A 17,661-nucleotide genomic window follows, 5' to 3' on the forward strand; every position below is an offset into this window, starting at 1 on the left:
AAAAAAAAACAGCTAAAACCAGCCTAGGCTGGTTGGCTGGTCTTAGCTGGTTTTAGCTGGTCTCCCCTCCTGGCCAGGCTGGTCTTAGCTGGTTGTTCCAGCTGGTCTCTCAGCCTGACCAACTAAGACTAGCCTGGCCAGCTAAGGAAGTGGCCAAAACCCCTCTAAAACCAGCCAACCATCTTTAGCTGTTTTTTTTCAGCAGTGTATTTAATATTTATACTTAGAAAGTAGCTTGCTAGAAATCAGTTTTTCGATGTGACCCAAATAATCTACTGGTTGCAGAGCTGCAAAAGTTGCAAACCCTGTTGAATAGAAATAGAAAACACAACAACTCATATAAATTTGGTTTGTGCCCCAGAGCGCGAAGTTTACTTCCTTTCACTGAGCATTTGTATAAAAAGAAAAAAAGTCAAGTTCTAAACGGAAACAACCCTGTCTCATGCATAAACAAAATATACTTATCACATTATAGCCCAATGTAAACTACTTAAAAACCGTTACAGGCGTTTAACTTAAGTATTGTTGAATGAATACCTACTGTCTGTTTCTCTGCCTTTTTTTTTTTTATCCAAGAAAAAAGATTGAACATTACACAAATATTAACAAGTAAATCCAGATACACAAAATATCAAAGCAATCTTATACAGTAGAACAGAGCTCTAAAGGAAGAGAAACAAATAGATAATAATAATAAACAAATAAATAAATAAACATAAAATAAAACAAAAAACATAGAAACAACTAAACAATAGTTCACATTTTCTTCCTTTTTCCTTAGGACATATTCAAAGGTTGCAGCGGGGGAGCTATATCATAAAAGAATTTCACCATGAAATCTAACAATATGACATTCTTTTTGTTATTAATTTGCTTTAGAGACTTTTTTTTAAAAAAAATCTCCATTTCTGATAAAAATAAATTACACTTTGGTACGCATTTTGCAAATTTCTGTTTATGAATATAATATTTACCTTGTAAAATGTAAAAGTTAACAACATAATCATTTTACTTTTGTGTGAATAAGTACAAATAACATCTTTTAAAGAAAGCATATAGTTGACATTTCTTTGCAGAAATAGAAAGGCCCCTAACATCAGACCAAAATCTAAGAGACGTTTCTCTGACTTTCTGTTTCTGTTTTGCATTTACATCGTGGGTCTTTATCTTTGTTTTCACGTTGATGTTTTCGTCTTGAATTGGAACGATAGTCATCTGTTCTATCTAAGTGCATACCAAAAATGTTTACATTTTATAAATTCTCACAAATTAAATCCAAATAATTTTTAAACTAAATTAAAACAGCAGCACTGCATTCTAACGAAACACAACGCACCGAATCTGCGACTCTAAAACGTAACATTCTTCAACACGCCATATTTGTTTCAGCAGTGTGTTGATATGTGTTGGAGCAGTTGTTAGCAGACATATTTTATTTCACTTTTCCCACCTTTAAAGAAATGGTTATACATTTCTAGCAGTTTATTACTTGTTTTACGTGTCTTACGGATATTATCAGGAATGTACCGGCGCGGGGGAGGCAAGACGGACCATACTAAAACGACTAAGGAGCAGAGCGACAGTAGCAAGTATGCGGAGCTGCTGGTGTTCGGCTACGCCTGTAAGCTGTTCCGGGACGATGAGAGGGCCATCTACCACGATCAGGGCAAACACCTTATCCCATGGATGGGGGACAAGAACATCATGATCGATAGGTCGGTTAAACAAACCTAATGGGAATCATTACTTAACCAACTTAATGTCTTCCAAAGGGACCTTGGATGTATTTGTTGTTTTGCAGCACAGGAGGAGCTGATGGCATTGTGTGATGTTTACATGGCCAAACGTGAATAAAACAAACTTGACATTGACAGATCTAAGATAACTTGCTTGGATTGTGATTATTTGTAAGCTCAATGCACTGACAAATATTTCAACAAAAACTTTAAATCAGCCTAAGACGGTTTGCTGGTCTTAGATGTTTTAAGCTAGTCCCCAAGCCTGACAGTGTAAAAAGTGCCCAGACCCCTCTAAAGCTATCGAGGAGAGCAGCAAACCAGCTTAGGCTGGTTTAAGTTTGTTTTTTTTTCTTTTCTTTTTAATACAGGGTTAGGGGATGTTTGAAATCCAAAGCAGAGTCCTTGCTCACTTGGCCCTTATATAATTTTAAATTGAAATATAAATATGAATGACTCATTTATTGTACAATGTTACAATAAGTGAATATGAATCTAATGTACTGGTCATGTGAGGCCTCTGCTTATTAGCACTTGAGGGATTTTCTGTGGTTGCGTTTATTCAGTTAAACGCAAACCACAGCAAATTCAAATTAGATTAACCTGCCACTGTAAATTAGTCCGTGCATTAAGGTGGTTCTCACAGTTGATTACGAATTCTGTCTTTGTGCATAGATCCCAAGTCTAACATTGTTCTTTTGCAGGAAGTATTGTTAACACATAGTCAGTCAGATATTGCATTCTTTATCTGTTTTGTCTTTTTCCTCCACACTTTTTCCAGTTCAGCTGCAATCCTGTTATAAAATGTTACAACTGGTAAAGAGCCAGGAGTGTGTTGCAACGCAGCGGGTTGCATTGAGCCACCTTAATCTGCATGGATCTGTTTTCTTGTTTCCAATGTGTATGTGTGTGTCTCTCTATCACGTAATACAGAACTTATTTCCTCAGCAATTAAGGCTAAGGGGTCCCGCCAGGCCCCGATTGCCACCTCATCGCCCACTTCTCTCTTTTGCCGAAGAAACTGGAACTGAGAAGTGGAATACAGGAGCGAGCGCAGGAAAATTTCCTCCATATGGGTTCTTACGGATAGGTATTTATGTGCTCGGGCTTGTGTGGATGTACATCTTTTACAGTATATGTAGGAATGATGAAAAGTCTCAAAAACTTGGAATGGTTTGTTAAACCATGTAAGGTAAGATGAGAGTTGTTGTTTGCGTTTTTTTTTTTTTTTTTTTTTTAATTCGTTCTTTAGGCCTGTTGCGTCTCTTCATTAGATGGATTTAGTAAGTTTATCATGCAAGTGCACTCGTCTGTTGACCCGTATACCATCTGGAGTGCATCACATACAGTAGGCCGTCTGCTTTTTTTTCGCGCCTCCTCTTGCAAACCTTGTAAGCGAAGTAGCATTTTGAAAGAGAAGCATATATGTGAATATAAAACTTGGCTTTACTTTTAGGGTTCTTCAGTGTGGTGAGTATTTCTTGTATGTAATCCAATGTTAATTTCCTCTCGTCTTTAACCACGTGATTCGTATTGCAGGTACGATGGCCGCGGTCATTTACACGATCTTTCGGAATATGACGCAGGCTCGTGGAATCACGATTACCAGCTGTCTGAGGAGGAGGCCAGGATAGAGGCTCTGTGTGATGAGGAGAGGTACCTGGCCATGCACACTGATCTACTGGAGGAGGAGGCCAGGCAAGGTAAATGCAGATTGATCTATCAACTCCATCAATCTTTATGCATAATTCAAGCGTGTGTAGTTTGTGTCAGCTTGAGTGCAATGTTGATTTTTACACATCTTTTAGACCTTGTTTTTGGCCTTTTTTAAGTCATTTTTATTCGTGACTCAAGTGGCATGTGGTTTTTGCTCATTTAAGATACTTGTGGGTATACCAGTTTTTATTTACTATGTTTTTTTTCCATATTTTTCAGAAATATTTTTTCAAATGAGTTTTTGGCTTTTCTTTTGTTTTTTTTTATATGTTAAATTTTTTTGGTCAACAGTGCTTTTTAAATTAGAATTTATAAAAAAATATATTTTTCGTCAAGATTAGGCAAATACTTTACATATAAGAGATTCTGAAAGAAAAAAATTCTTATAAATACTTTTTATAATAATAAAAAAAATTATAAAAAAAATAACATTTCCTGAAATACTGATAACATGGTTGCAAAAATACTCATTGTAAAATAGAAGCTTTTTAACTTGTGGTTTCAGTCATTTGGACCCTATTTGGGTGCAGCATTATTTATTTACTAGCTTTATTTGAAACAATCACATTTTTTGACTTTTTTCAGATATGTTATATTAATATAGTTTACATTTTTCTTTCATATTTTTTATATATTAAATATTTTTTGTCAAAAAATGTTAATTTGTAAATCGTTTATTTTTCATCATGATGCACATTTTCCATTTTGTTTTTGTTGGCAAAAAAACAAACAAACAAAAAAACAATCTTTTTGTCATTAATTTCTCAAGTGCGCATTGTCATTAGGCAAATACTTTACCTATTACTAAGAGATTCCGAAATACTTTTTCTTCTATATTTAATTTCTTATAAATACTTTGGTATAATTAAAAAAAATATATTCTAAAAAATATTTCAAATTTACTGAATTACTGATAACATGGTTGCGAAAAAGCTAAATGCAAAAAACAAAATAGAAGCTTCTTCACTTGTGGTTTCAGACTATTGGACACCACTTAACCCATTTAAAGTTTATAATTTTTTTAAACTTTTTTTATTATACGTTCATGATCTGTAAACCTTTTCTGTTAATGTTCTATTAACTTAAATAATAAATAAATAAAAAATAGTCTGTTTAGCAGTTTCACACTTTTGAACCCCTCTAACTTAAAGTAAGCTTTTAAGTAAGCTGTTAACTTTCTGTTAACTTCTTCCTTTAGAAAAATGTGCAACAAAAGTTTTTCCACTAGCAATTTCAGACTTTTGGATCCCACTTAACCCATTCAGCCCATTTTCTATGCACTCATAAACTATGGAAAACATGTTCTGAAACCACAACATGTCTTTCTGGTCCCTTTGAGAGATTATTTCAATGTGACATATATATATGTTGAGTCAGCTTAAAATAATTTGTTAACCTGCTGCCTTAAAATTTTAAGTTGAGTCAACTAAAATAAGTTTAGTCAACTTGAAATGTTACGTTGTACTAAGTAACAACTTAGATATTTGTTTGCTAAACTTAACAGATGGGTACGTAACCCAGCTGCTTTAAAATTTTAAGTTGATTCAACTCAAATATCTAAGTTGTCGCTTAGTATAATTTAACATTTCAGGTTGAATAAACTTTTTTGACTGAACTGAAAATTTTAAGGCAGCCAGATTACAAATTATTTTAAGTTGACTCAACAAATTGTTTTTTACAGTGTAGAAGAGCATAAAGAGGCCCTTTCATAGTGGCAGTGGCAGAAAAAAAAAGACATTTTCAGTCTGGAAATAATTCATCTAGCTTGTTTCACTTAGGACAACCAGATCATGTAAACTCTGCTTTTTATGGTTGTCGACTTTAGACTGGTGCGGTCAGGCTTTAAGTGCTTTTCTCCAATATCTTTTTGATTGTATTACATTTAAGAATTGTGAAAGGTACTTGTGCTTGTTTTGTACACGTCGAAGAGCGTAAAACTGACATGGCTGAGTTTTCTTTTGGAATAAATCAAATCAAATAAGTTAAGTCCATAGCATGTGAAAGTGTTGTTCTCTGGGTTATACTAGGTCGCCAGACTGGCTACCATGTTAGATTGTCATTGTCTTGTCATTTTTAATGGTGTAGATATGTTGGTTAAAACTTGTTGTGAAATGTTTATTTTCTAGAATGTGGTTTAGAATGAAGTTTGTACCTTGACTACACCCAGCAGTTAAACTGTTTATTTCATTGAGGCACATTAATGTAATGCCCGACCTGTTTAACACACGACAATATCTTATATGTGTTATAAGAAAGCAGTAAGCAATGTATTGCTTCGGATGCACTGAAATATCATTCAGAAATCTCATTAAATTCCTTGTTTGTTTGTGTGAATGAGAGATTTTACAAGGGCATCAATCATGGCTCATCCAAATAACTTTTTAGAGCTAAAAAATATCTGTTTTTTATTCCTTTTCAGAATGTTGTTTCTTAACTTCTTGGTCTTCTAACTATTCTGATGACTCAAACAGAGCTAAATCAGTATGGCACGTATACACACTCAGTATATACTTCAGCAGGTTAAAAAAGTCTAAAATGATGCTCTTCGACTCAGTTCGCAGTTTAACAATCTTTAAACAGAGGTGTAGAGTAAGTAGGACTGAATTATGATGTCCTTTGCTGGTAGTGTCAGTATGCCATAGTCATTATCTCTGTAGTCATCATGTGGGTTCGCCCTTCAGGGTGAGACCTAACCTCATTAAACTTTTATCAATCTGTCTACATTAACATCCTATAAACTGTAATAAAGCATTGTGATTGTCTAATATTGGATTGTCCTTGTGCTCTATTGCAGTTTTAGTAGTTGTGATTCTGTAGTGAGATCATTAAAGTTGAGAACTCACTGTGGCTATTTGGTAGGAATATATGAGGGTGTCCATTCCAAGTTTTCCAGTTTTACATAAACTGGGTTTTGGATTTAGGCTAGGGTTTACTTTCAACTACCCATGAGACATTATGCACTTTTTGTGCTGCTTTTTTGCTATAGATAAACTAGATGTAAGAAAGAGAAATCTAAAGATTATATTGATTGCTATCTATTTATTTATTCGCTATTTTTTTTTTTATTCTGTGTATTAATCAATCTAATATAATAATCAAAGAACCCTAAAAAAAGATACGATTTTCACAAAAATATTAGGTAGGGATGTATGATTTTATCAGACCGATCTTGGAATCGGTCGATAATGGCTTTAAATGTAAATATCAGCATCGGCCCAGTATGAAAAATTATGGCAGTATATCTTGCTGATAAGAGGAGTATGTTAACTCGCATGTGCTCAGGGTGTGCTAGCGATTAAATGTTGTCAGCAGTCTGGCTCATTTTTGAAGCTTTTCCTGAATGGTGATTAGATTCATTGTTTTGGATCGCTGCATTTAAACTGAGAATGCACGTTCAGAATGACACATTCGGTATGTGTAATAGAGTAAAAGCAATAGCACGTGCAGTTGCTGCTGCGGCATCCTCCACGGGTCCTAATGCCTGTTCCGTAAGGAGTTTTAATTCCGTAGGAAGTGCTGTTGGCCTGCTTCTAATAAAATGAAAATAAAATATGCAAAATAACATTTAGACTGTGTTTCTGATTAAATAAAGCAGTTGATGTTAATTGATGTCATAAAATCAAGAGTATGTTTTAATTTAAAAATCGTTCGCTGTGCGTTTCCCTGAAAAATAATGCACACATTAGAACGTTCCTCAGCCAATCAGATTCAACATTCAACGGCCCCGTAGTATAATACTTTTTATTACACGGCTCTGTGGAATACTCCATTCTGATTGGTCAGTCACCGAGGCATGTTAAGGTGCGTTCACGCCATATCGGAATTACCGTGATTACGAGATCGCCAACAAAATAAAGTGCAGCTCTTCCAAAGCATGCAATGACTGTGGCAACTTTAACATTTGAAAGGATACTATGGCAAAGTTATCGCTTTCCTTATTCAAACTGATATTTTTTCAGAATTATATGATTGACCTGAAGAATGAAAGCTATATCATACACTTGGAAAAAAAAATGCAATAAATATTATATAGTTTATTTATAGTTATTTTCAAAGCTTCAATATACTGTCATTATAAAAGAACTTCGGTATTGTTTATTTAATTCTAACAAATAAGTTAATGTTAAAAATGAACCAACATTTAAAATAATAATAATTTTTGCACAGGGGAGACTTGGTGCTGTTTCCAAACAAAAGGAAATATATTGGTATCAGCAAAAATCCAAATTTGTGCATTCCTAATAATAAGCACTGTGTGTTTTTAGCAGCATTGGCTTCTGAAAATTCGGCTTTGCCAGCACAGGAATAAATTACTTTTTAAAATGTGTTTAAAATGTTAATATTTTTTCACATGTTTTTTTTTTTTTTTTTTTTTTAATTTAATGCAGCTTTGGTGAATGTAAGGGACTTTCAAAAGCATTACAATTCTGACCAAATTTTGAATGCTGTATGTAAAAAAAGAAAACAATCAAAAAGCATTTCTATCTGAATTAGGCTAGTCCAGTAATAATTTGTTTAATCAATTTTTTTTAAGCCCTTTAAGTGTCAGTTGGAGCAGTTTTAAAACAACCATTATATTTCCCAACATAAATCCGTTAATCCAACAGCCAGCTTTATAGTGTTTGAAACTTGTGAAACAGCTGTAAAATTGTGAAGAAGAATATAAAGAGTTTAAGGACGATGAGCACTGCAGTAAATTCAGAAGTGTGTATATATATTTTTTCATGTTTGCAGAGGAGGAGTACAAAAGGCTGAGTGAAGCCTTGGCTGACGAAGGGACCTACAACGCAGTGGCCTTCCGTTACAGCGCTGACTACTATGACCCCTCCCAGCCCACTGAGGAAGACGAGGCCAGCAAAGAAGCAGGTGGGATCCGTAAGAATGTAGAAACCACACAACTTCAAAAACCACATACTTACTTTGAAATGCAGTTTGTAAGTCTGCCTGAGGAGATTCGGTTTCTCAGACAAGTTTCTGTGCATACTTTAGCCTACGAACTTCAGAATGCTCCCGGATGAAAAGAGGCCATTTCCCTTAGGTCAAATAAGTATCATTTTTGAGCCTCAAGGCACTGAAAAGCTCAAAGTTTTTTAAAGACTGAGTGAGGCAGGCAGTGGATATGCAGAGACTGTTAATGACCAGCAAGGTCCGGCGGTTCACCACTACAGGGTTTTAGCAAAAACATCACACTCCATGGCTGATTGCTTTATAAATACAGGAGCCTGGAATTAGTTTGAATCCTCAGAGCTCGTCTCGAGCAGAATTTTGGTGACAAATTAGTTTCTAAAACAAACAGTAATCACCCTCAATGCTTTTGTACTCCTCATTCACACCTGCTCGCTCCAGCACTCTTCAGAGAACAAGACTTGGCCCACAGCACATAGTCTTTATCCACCCACTCATTACACATACATAACTAGGGGCATTGATGTCTTTTTCTTATTGTGACTGTGATGAAGTCATACATTTTGGAGGTGCTGAACTGGAAGCCATACACATTTCTTTCCACCTCAGCATCAGAGGAAGCGCATTAACAATCATCATCCCCAAAAGTTCTCCTCACGGAGCGCTCACAAGTAAGCACAACGGGAGCGTTTGAGAGCCGCATCTGTCAGCGGATCCGTCTATATGCAGATGTATTAGGGATCCGCTGGTGAGGAGCGTGAAGTGCTTATCATTGTAGCCAGTCACAGTCATGTCTGTTGAGCGTGTGAACACTATGGCCAATCAGTGATGTTTAAAAATCGACTCAACAGCGCTCAAATGTTAGCGGGAAATGGACTTTTTTAAAATTTCAGAACCGAAAGTACCGAACCCGGTACCGTTTGACAGCCCATTTGAGGAAAAACTACCATCAAATGCTAACTGAAATTCAAAGATCTTCAAGACAAACCGCCAAAATAAAAATTTGGTTTAACTTGAAGAAATTATGACACAAGTATATTACTGTTGTATGCTAAATTGTACTTCTGAAAGAAGTAGTAGTAATAATAATAATACTGTTGTTTTTAAGGAATATCATACAACCAAGATATTTTTTCATTCATTTTTTTAATTTACACAATTCTGTTGTGCAGCAACTTGTTCGACCAAAAAAACATGTTTTGTTGTAAATTATATTTTCAAATGGTTATATTTTAGAAGATTGATGAAACTGTTAAAATTCTATTTATCAATTACACTAAACATTTTTTCATTTTTAATGATAAATTTGTCACAGAAATCCATAAATCCATCACAGAATCAGTAAAAAATTGAGAAAACATAATTTAGGGAAAAATAAGGCGTCCTGAATTAAAAAGGTAAAAAAGTTATGTTTACATTCATTCTCAAGGTCTAATAAATGCAGTGCTATTGTATGATATGTAAATATTTTTGGCCATGTTACCCTGCCCTGTTTCTGAATTATATCTATGAAATATTCTATGCTTTTTACTTTAAGACTGGCAGAATATAAAATTTCATCATGTTCTTTAGTGTTCTCTGTATAACTAAACGCTATTTAATGGCAGTCTATTATTGTGGTATAATCTAAGCATTAAAAAAAAAAATCTGCATTGTAGATCTTATGCCACTTACTCAAAAAGCTTTGTGAGACTATGCGAGATGATTTGATTGTAACCATTAGTGTAAAAAAAAAAAAAAAAAAAGTGACGTCTGTTAGGTTTAAAAGAGCTGTTTGATTTATTAGTGACTAATGTGGGCCTTTGTAACTGCTAGATTTGATTATTTCCTCCATTAATGCACCAGCAGTGTGTTTCTCTCTTCTGCCCCCATTTCCCTTCACATTGAATTCAGCATCAAATTTTAATTTGGTTTTTACCTGTCTTGGCCAATTCGTGGAGGCAGAGGGTGGAAGAGTGCATAGAGGCAGCAACAGTAAACAGAGCTGACGGGGCTTGTGGTGTTTCAGAAAGTTGTAGTAACTCAAAATGAAACTTAAAGTGCCTCCGGTTCTTTCAAAGTGCCTTTAGTTAAAGAAGCTGCATAGTTGCATCTGTGTGTGTGTGTGTGTGTGTCTCTTCCTGCTCCTGAAACTCTGATTCTTTGTGATTCTTTTGCCTTGCCAATCTGATTTTGTCTGTTCATTTTGTTTTCCCACCTTTGCCCTTCTCTCAGATCAAGAGCAGCAGGAGGAAGAAAGCGAAGAGCCATTTGTGGCGCCCCCTGGCCTCCTCATCCCTCCAGATGTAGAGCTGGTGAGCAGATTTTGAAGCATTCCCGTTTTTACACAGTTTCACTTAGGGATGCACCAGTAGTAAAATTCTGGTCAATAGCCATAAGACAGTTATTATTAGGAATGGGGGGAAAAAAATAAATTCACATTTAGTCTTTAGCGATTTAATCTTGTAACGTCTAGGAAGTGAAAGTAAAATGCAAGCGTGCATTCAAAAGCGATTTCAATCCCCGCATGATAATAATGGCTCCCTGCAATTTATGTACTGAACAATTACCCAGCGATTTCTTCTTATTCGGACACATCCCTAATGGGAAGTGTAATTTATTTATTTATTTTTTTTATTAGGAAGTTAATAGATAATAGGAGACACAGATTTCTTGAGTCAGGACTACCCATACTGTAGACTGGTGTGTTTTTTGTATCACACCAGTCTATAGATCGATATTTAATTGAATCGTGACCTCCAAGAATTGATATGAATCGAATCGTGAGGTACCGAAAGATTCCTACACCTAGTTATTATTTTCATGTCATGGCCTTTCATAGACAAATGACTAATGGCTTCTATGAATTCAATACTGTATTATCTGAATAAATTAAAATAATGCACCAAAAATGGAAATCATTCATTTTAAATGCTGTGAGTGAATTAAAGGAGAAGTTCACTTCCAGAACAAAAATTTGCAGATAATTTACTCACCTTCTTGTCATTCAAGATGTTCATGTCTTTCTTTTTTTCTTCAGTCGTAAAGAAATTGTTTTTTTGAGGAAAACATTTCCGAATTTCTCTCCATATTGTGAACTTCTATGGTGCTCTGAGTTTGAACTTTCAAAATGCAGTTTAAATGCAGCTTCATAAATGAGCTCTATAAATGATTCCAGCCAAGGAAGGGTCTTATCTAGCGAAACAATCAGTTATTTTCTAAAAACAATACAATTTATATGCTTTTTAGTTTGAAATGATTGTCTTGTCTAGCTCTGCGTGAACTCTGTGCATTCCGGTTCATGACAGCTATGTCGAAAAACTCCCATCTCATTTTCTCCTCCAACTTCAAAATCATCCTACATCGCTGTTTTACCTTTTATTTGTAAAGGATGTTTGACCCTCCTTGCTCGTTCACTTTGTAAACACTGGGTCGGTACTTCTGTAGCGATGTAGGATGATTTTGAAGTGAAATGAAAATGAAGAAAATGAAATGGACATTTTTTGGGACATACCATAACTATATTAAACCTGAGTTTACATAGAGCTAGACAAGACAAGCATTTGAGGTTAAAAAATATATAAACTGTAAATTGTTTTATTTATTTATTTTTTTTTTAGAAAATAACTGACACTTCTTCCTCAGCTGAGATTGTTCAGAGCCCTTTAAAGCTGCATTTAAACTGCATTTTGGAAGTTCAAACTCACAGGCACACTATATGGAGAAAAATCCTAAAATGTTTGCCTCAAACATAATCTCTTCACGACTGAAGAAAGGGGGTAATCTTTGATGACAAGGGGGTGAGTAAATTATCTGTAAATTTTTGTTCTGGAAGTGAACTTCCCCTTTAAGGCGTCACAGCTTTTAAATTGAACGGGATTAAAATAAATATTTATTTGGAGATTTGCTAAAGATTACATATAAGAGTGTTTTTAAAGATTAAATTTAAGTGAGTTAGATGTTGATCTAAAAACCTAGGAAATGAGCACACAATATTAAATATTCAATATCGGGGATGCAGAACAATTAAAGTGGTGGTTCACTCAAAAATGAAAATTTTGTCATCATTCACTCACCTTTAAGTTGTTCCAAACCTGTTTTTTCCCTAACATTCTTCAAAATATCTTTTTTTGTGTTCATCAGAAGAAATTAATTCATACAGGTTTGTAACCGCTGGAGGGCTTGTAAATCATGACAGATTTTTCATTTTGCCTCTAAATGAAAGCCTCTAATATTTGCAGAAAATTGATACTGAACCAATACATTCTGCATGCCTACTTGTAATCACCATTACGTACATATTTTAATTAAATACGTACTTGATTTGCATTTTAATTGTTGGATGTCTGATAACTGAAGCCGAAAGATTGTTGATTTGCACTCTGCAAGAGACCATTTATGACTGTGTGTCAAGTAAAGACTCTGTTGTCTGTTCTTTTCTATTCAGAAGTTTCTGATTTTGATTGAGGTATAAAGATCTTCCTTTGTATAACCGGCGTGCACACGGTGGGATGCAAACGTCAATCTGTACAAACCAGACATGGGCTTTTATCTCCGCAGGATCCCTCGTTTGGGAGCCACACACAATCACTGATAATTTTTTTTTTTACTGTGCCTCTAGCTGAAAGCAAGTTGATCCCTCAAATTATACTTCTCTAAAAGCTCAGGAGTCTCGATGCTCCTCCTTTATCCTCTTAAACCGTGGATTTGTCAGCGCTTTCCCACCAAGGCCTATTGGAAACAGCAACATAAATACTTCACCATTCAGTGAGACACTTGGAACAACCAGCACTTTTTTTTTTTTTTTTTTTTGGTGGAGGGAGATATACATCTCAAGGTTGGAGGATTAGTTGAAACCTTCAGTTTCACAGCCTTGAAAAGCCCAATTAGTTTCAAGTCTGCGAGGTTCTTTGAAGGAGCATTGTGAATTATTAATCTTCAGCCGCTCTGATTACCTTGCTTATTGTACAGCAAATAGCTTGAAGCAACAAAAGAATCCGATTTTCAAGACAAACGTTGGGTTGTTTATCTTCAAATTAGCAAGTCATTATTTGACTCTCTTGGTCTCTGGGGCTTTGAAAGCAATAGATTCTCTGTTTACCTGGACGTTGGAACTAAAGTGCAGGCTTTCGAAAAATTCTGCTCTTGCAATATTCATTCTTCCTTTCTAATGAAGGATATGTGTCATTTGGACAACTATTGGTGCCATTTGTCATTTAAAATACAGCCTCGCTGTAAATCAGCTCAGCGCATGAATATGATTTTGTCTGCAGCTTGAAAGATTTGTGACTATTTTAAATCTGCATGTGTAGCTGGAAATGAATTAATGACGTCCCTGGTTAGATTCATAGAGTGCCAGTCCACACTCCCACGTAATTTATTTGTGTAAACTGCAGTAGCTAGAAAATCCTGCGCCTGAAGTAATTGATAATAAATGTTCTATACGTGTTTTTCCCTATACATATTTTCTAATTAATCTTTATGTTTTAAAGTGGCATATTCTCTTATAAGCTTAATCAGAATTTCAGTCTTGTTTACCCTATTTCTTTGCCATCTTTTTCAGCCGGCAACCACCAAGACGCACGCTATTATCGAGCGCACCGCCAACTTTGTATGCAAGCAGGGGGCCCAATTTGAAATTGTGCTGAAGGCAAAGCAGTCTGGGAACTCCCAGTTTGACTTCCTGCGGTTCGACCACTACCTGAACCCTTACTACAAACATATTTTACGAGCTATGAAGGAGGGGAGATACACTGCGGCATCAGAGAGCAAGCAGGACCAGCAGCAGGGTAAGTTTTTTTTGTGTCAGAGTTTAATTTGACATGATAGTTTGACCTTGTTAATTCCCTTGTAATTCTGTGGACATTATTTCAAACAAAAAAGGCTTTCTTGAAAATCAAAAAAAGAAAATGCTCTAAAAAAAGACTGTAGATTCTAGAAATTCTAGAGATGATGATGTTCTTCGGTTTGACTTTTATCAGTCTTTGGTTATTGTAAATCAAAAAATATAGTGATTTGCTCTGTTATACAACACCCGCTTTTCATAATTCAGTTTGCTCTTTGGAAAAAATGAAATGTCTATTTTTGCTTCAAAATACACTACCACTCAAAAGTTTGGAGTCAGTAAAAAAATTTTGACAGAAACTAATACTTTTTGTTTAGCAAAGATGAATGTAAAATGAATGCTGGAAAAAGTATCACTGCTTCTTCAAACTAAATATTAAACCGCACAATTGTTTTCAGCATTGCTAATAAGACATGTTTTGAGCACCAAATCAGCATATTAGAATGATTTCTGGAGTAATAACTGCAGTAATAACTGCTGAAAATTCTACTTTGCCATCACAGGAATAAATTACATTTCAAAATATATTAAAAAACTATAAAAACAGTAATTTTAAATTATAATAATATTTTTACCATATTAGTGGTTTTATTGCATTTTTTATCAAATAAATGCAGTCTTGGGAAGTATAAGAGACTAAAAACATAGGGTTACACTTTATTTTAAGGTGTCCTTGTTACAGCATAATTGGGTCATTCTATAATTAAGGGTACAAAAAGTTTTTCAAAAACCCAAACATGACCTTACATAGCTGCTTTAAAACAGTCTATATTGTATAAAATGATATATAAATAAATGTGATCTGTAGGAATAAAATAAGATGGTGTATAAAATACCATCTATGTTTGCTGCTGTCCACCATGTTACCTTTACTGAGTAACACAGTTGACGGGTAACTTAGTTGACATTTTTAGCGTTTTGGGCCTATACTCAACATGGAAGCCTTGAACTACTGAGCATATGGGATGTTTAGAAATATATTTTCATATACAAAACATAAGTTTTAGTTAAATTGTCTTTAGTTAAATTTGCAGCAATAGTACTTGTGTAACACTGTTGACAGCCAATTTAAGACACAGGTTTGCTAGTTTAACCAATATTAGGGGAAAGAGAGGGAACATAACTTCTAGTGTTCCATTCATGTGCTTCTAGAGGAAATATCATCATACTATGCAAATTATGCGAGAATGGGACAAACCATTCCTTTTTGAGGAGGGGTTTTCTAGTGGGTAACTTAGTTGACAATGGATTTCGGACACAAATAAAACAAGTTATATCACAATAAACACTTATTATTTTTGAAGCACATATCCAAAAGTCTTAACCTAATCTAACTGAAGGCAAAACTATGAAATTAATTTATATTTGAGGTCATTTTCATGCTTAAATGCAGAGTAGAATGAGCAACTTTACAAAATCGGACAGCTGAATACCAGGGTTGTATGTGATATGAACATCATTTTTGAACAAAAGATATGGCTTTTTCAACATATAGTGGTGTGATTTGGAAAAATATAATTGTGTACTAGAAACTACTGAGTAATATTAATTAACTACATGTACTTACTATATGGTTAGGGGTTGGCTTAGGGTTACTTGCATGTAATTATGTATAGTTAATTTTTATTATAATAGTAAGTGCATGTAACGTGTAACAGAGACACCTTAAAATAGTGTTACTGTAGGCCTGTCAAATGATTAATCATGATTAATTGCATCCAAAATAAAAGTTTGTGTTTACATAATATTTGTATGTGTACTGTGTGTATTTATAAGTTATATATAAATACACATATATACATGTGTATATATGTTAAAAAAATCTCTCTCTCTCAGTCTGTCTGTCTCTATAATGCAATTAATTGCGATTAATCGTTTGACAGCCCTATTAATTAATTAATTAATATTATTGACCCAAAACATTTGAACAGTAGTATATATCATTTTGTGTTGTATATTGAACATTTAACAAGTTGAATTGAATCAGTAGTTTTTAGAATAATTAACAAATGTGATATTACACAATCCAATCAATTGGCTCTTTTGAAACAGAATCAAAGTCAGACGATTCTAACGACGACGATGATGATGATGATGGGGATGGAAGCTACCTGCACCCGAGTTTGTTTGCAACCAAGAAGAGCTCTCGTCTGGAGGAAATAATGAAGGTATGGCTTCAAACATACCCCATGCTGCTTAGAAATATTAATACATGCTTTTGACAGTTTTCAGCCTGGATTACATTTCTTTTTTTATCAGACGTGTTCATAACTAAAAGACCCCACTATGCACACTGTGCTAAAACATACATTTTTTGCACTCAGTTAACCTAGCTAAATAGACTGTTACTATTATTTTCTAATTCGATGGATAAGTGTTCAAAGCAATAGATTTCAAAACGAATGTCAAATTGCTCTTAAGTTGTTTTATTCCTTGGCAGAACTGGGCCTGATATGAAAGCATCTGACATCAAAGTGTTCCCTTTTTATATATTTGTTCAAATAAGGATATGAAGTTCTCATCAGATGCTTATATCTTTGATTTCTTCATTTAATATTCTGTATGTTTAATCTGAGTTGCTCTGTCATTTTTGTGAGAGTGGCACAGAGAGACATTAGAGATAAAAGCTTGTAAAATAAACTAATGTTATCTGATTTCGTTTCCTAATAGCTTCTTCAGCATTCATCTTGACGTATAAAGTTTGCGTTTCGATCATGAACTTTATATAAACTTTTTTTTTTTTCTGTTTTGCAAGACTGATCTAATTTATTTAAAGGAGCTAAGTCGTGGTTATTAGAGCCTAATACTGCCAGAATTGTCAGAAATGATTAAACTAAGTTTTCTCATGCTAAAGGAAGAGTGAGTGTTGAACATTCATCTCTGGTCTTACACTTGAGTTCACTCTGCATGTCATGTTTTTCTGTGGCTTAGTCAACCTGTGTGTTCTGGATCTTCCAGAAAACGGGATTTATGCCACCCGCATGTTATGGTGGATTGATAACTTAATAGCGGCTCAAGTAACCAGTCATGCATTCTTAATAACGCAAGCAGCTTTATCAAGTTTACAGTTTGCAGAGCATGTGAAAGTAGTCAATGTAAAAACATAACAGATAAGATTTTTATCAAAGATTTTAAGATTTTTTTTTTTTTTTTTTTAGTCTTGTCAGGCAGTTAGATTTAGATTTTTAGATTTTGACCTACCCTGCTTAAATAAATAAATAAGTAAATAAAAAAATAAATCAATAAGACAATTACATACATAACTTTCATTCACATTTAATGAAAAAATAGCCTTGAATCATTTATATAATAAAATATAAATATTATTTATACATTTCTCAGAATATAATATATATATATATATATATATATACACACACATATTATTTGTTGCATTTATCTTTCTCCAGAAAAGAATAAATAAATAAATGTTATATATGTATATGTATATGTGTGTGTGTGTGTGTGTATATATATATA

At 34.3% G+C, this 17,661-nt stretch overlaps 1 protein-coding gene across 1 annotated transcript in view; it reads left to right on the forward strand.

The window, feature by feature from the left end:
* Positions 1-1,367: 1,367 nt before the first annotated feature.
* The window catches only part of sfswap (splicing factor SWAP), a 102,958-nt gene continuing 86,664 nt past the window's right edge, over positions 1,368-17,661 (forward strand). The window contains exons 1-6 of the mRNA XM_051092707.1: positions 1,368-1,715; positions 3,276-3,439; positions 8,187-8,318; positions 10,572-10,651; positions 13,900-14,125; positions 16,234-16,349. Of these exons, the coding sequence (XP_050948664.1) occupies positions 1,522-1,715; positions 3,276-3,439; positions 8,187-8,318; positions 10,572-10,651; positions 13,900-14,125; positions 16,234-16,349 (912 nt within the window). The 5' untranslated portion in view covers positions 1,368-1,521. The remainder of the gene's footprint in view (positions 1,716-3,275; positions 3,440-8,186; positions 8,319-10,571; positions 10,652-13,899; positions 14,126-16,233; positions 16,350-17,661) is intronic.

This window comes from Labeo rohita, chromosome 21, assembly GCF_022985175.1.
Source record: "Labeo rohita strain BAU-BD-2019 chromosome 21, IGBB_LRoh.1.0, whole genome shotgun sequence".
Taxonomy (NCBI): Eukaryota; Metazoa; Chordata; class Actinopteri; order Cypriniformes; family Cyprinidae; genus Labeo; species Labeo rohita.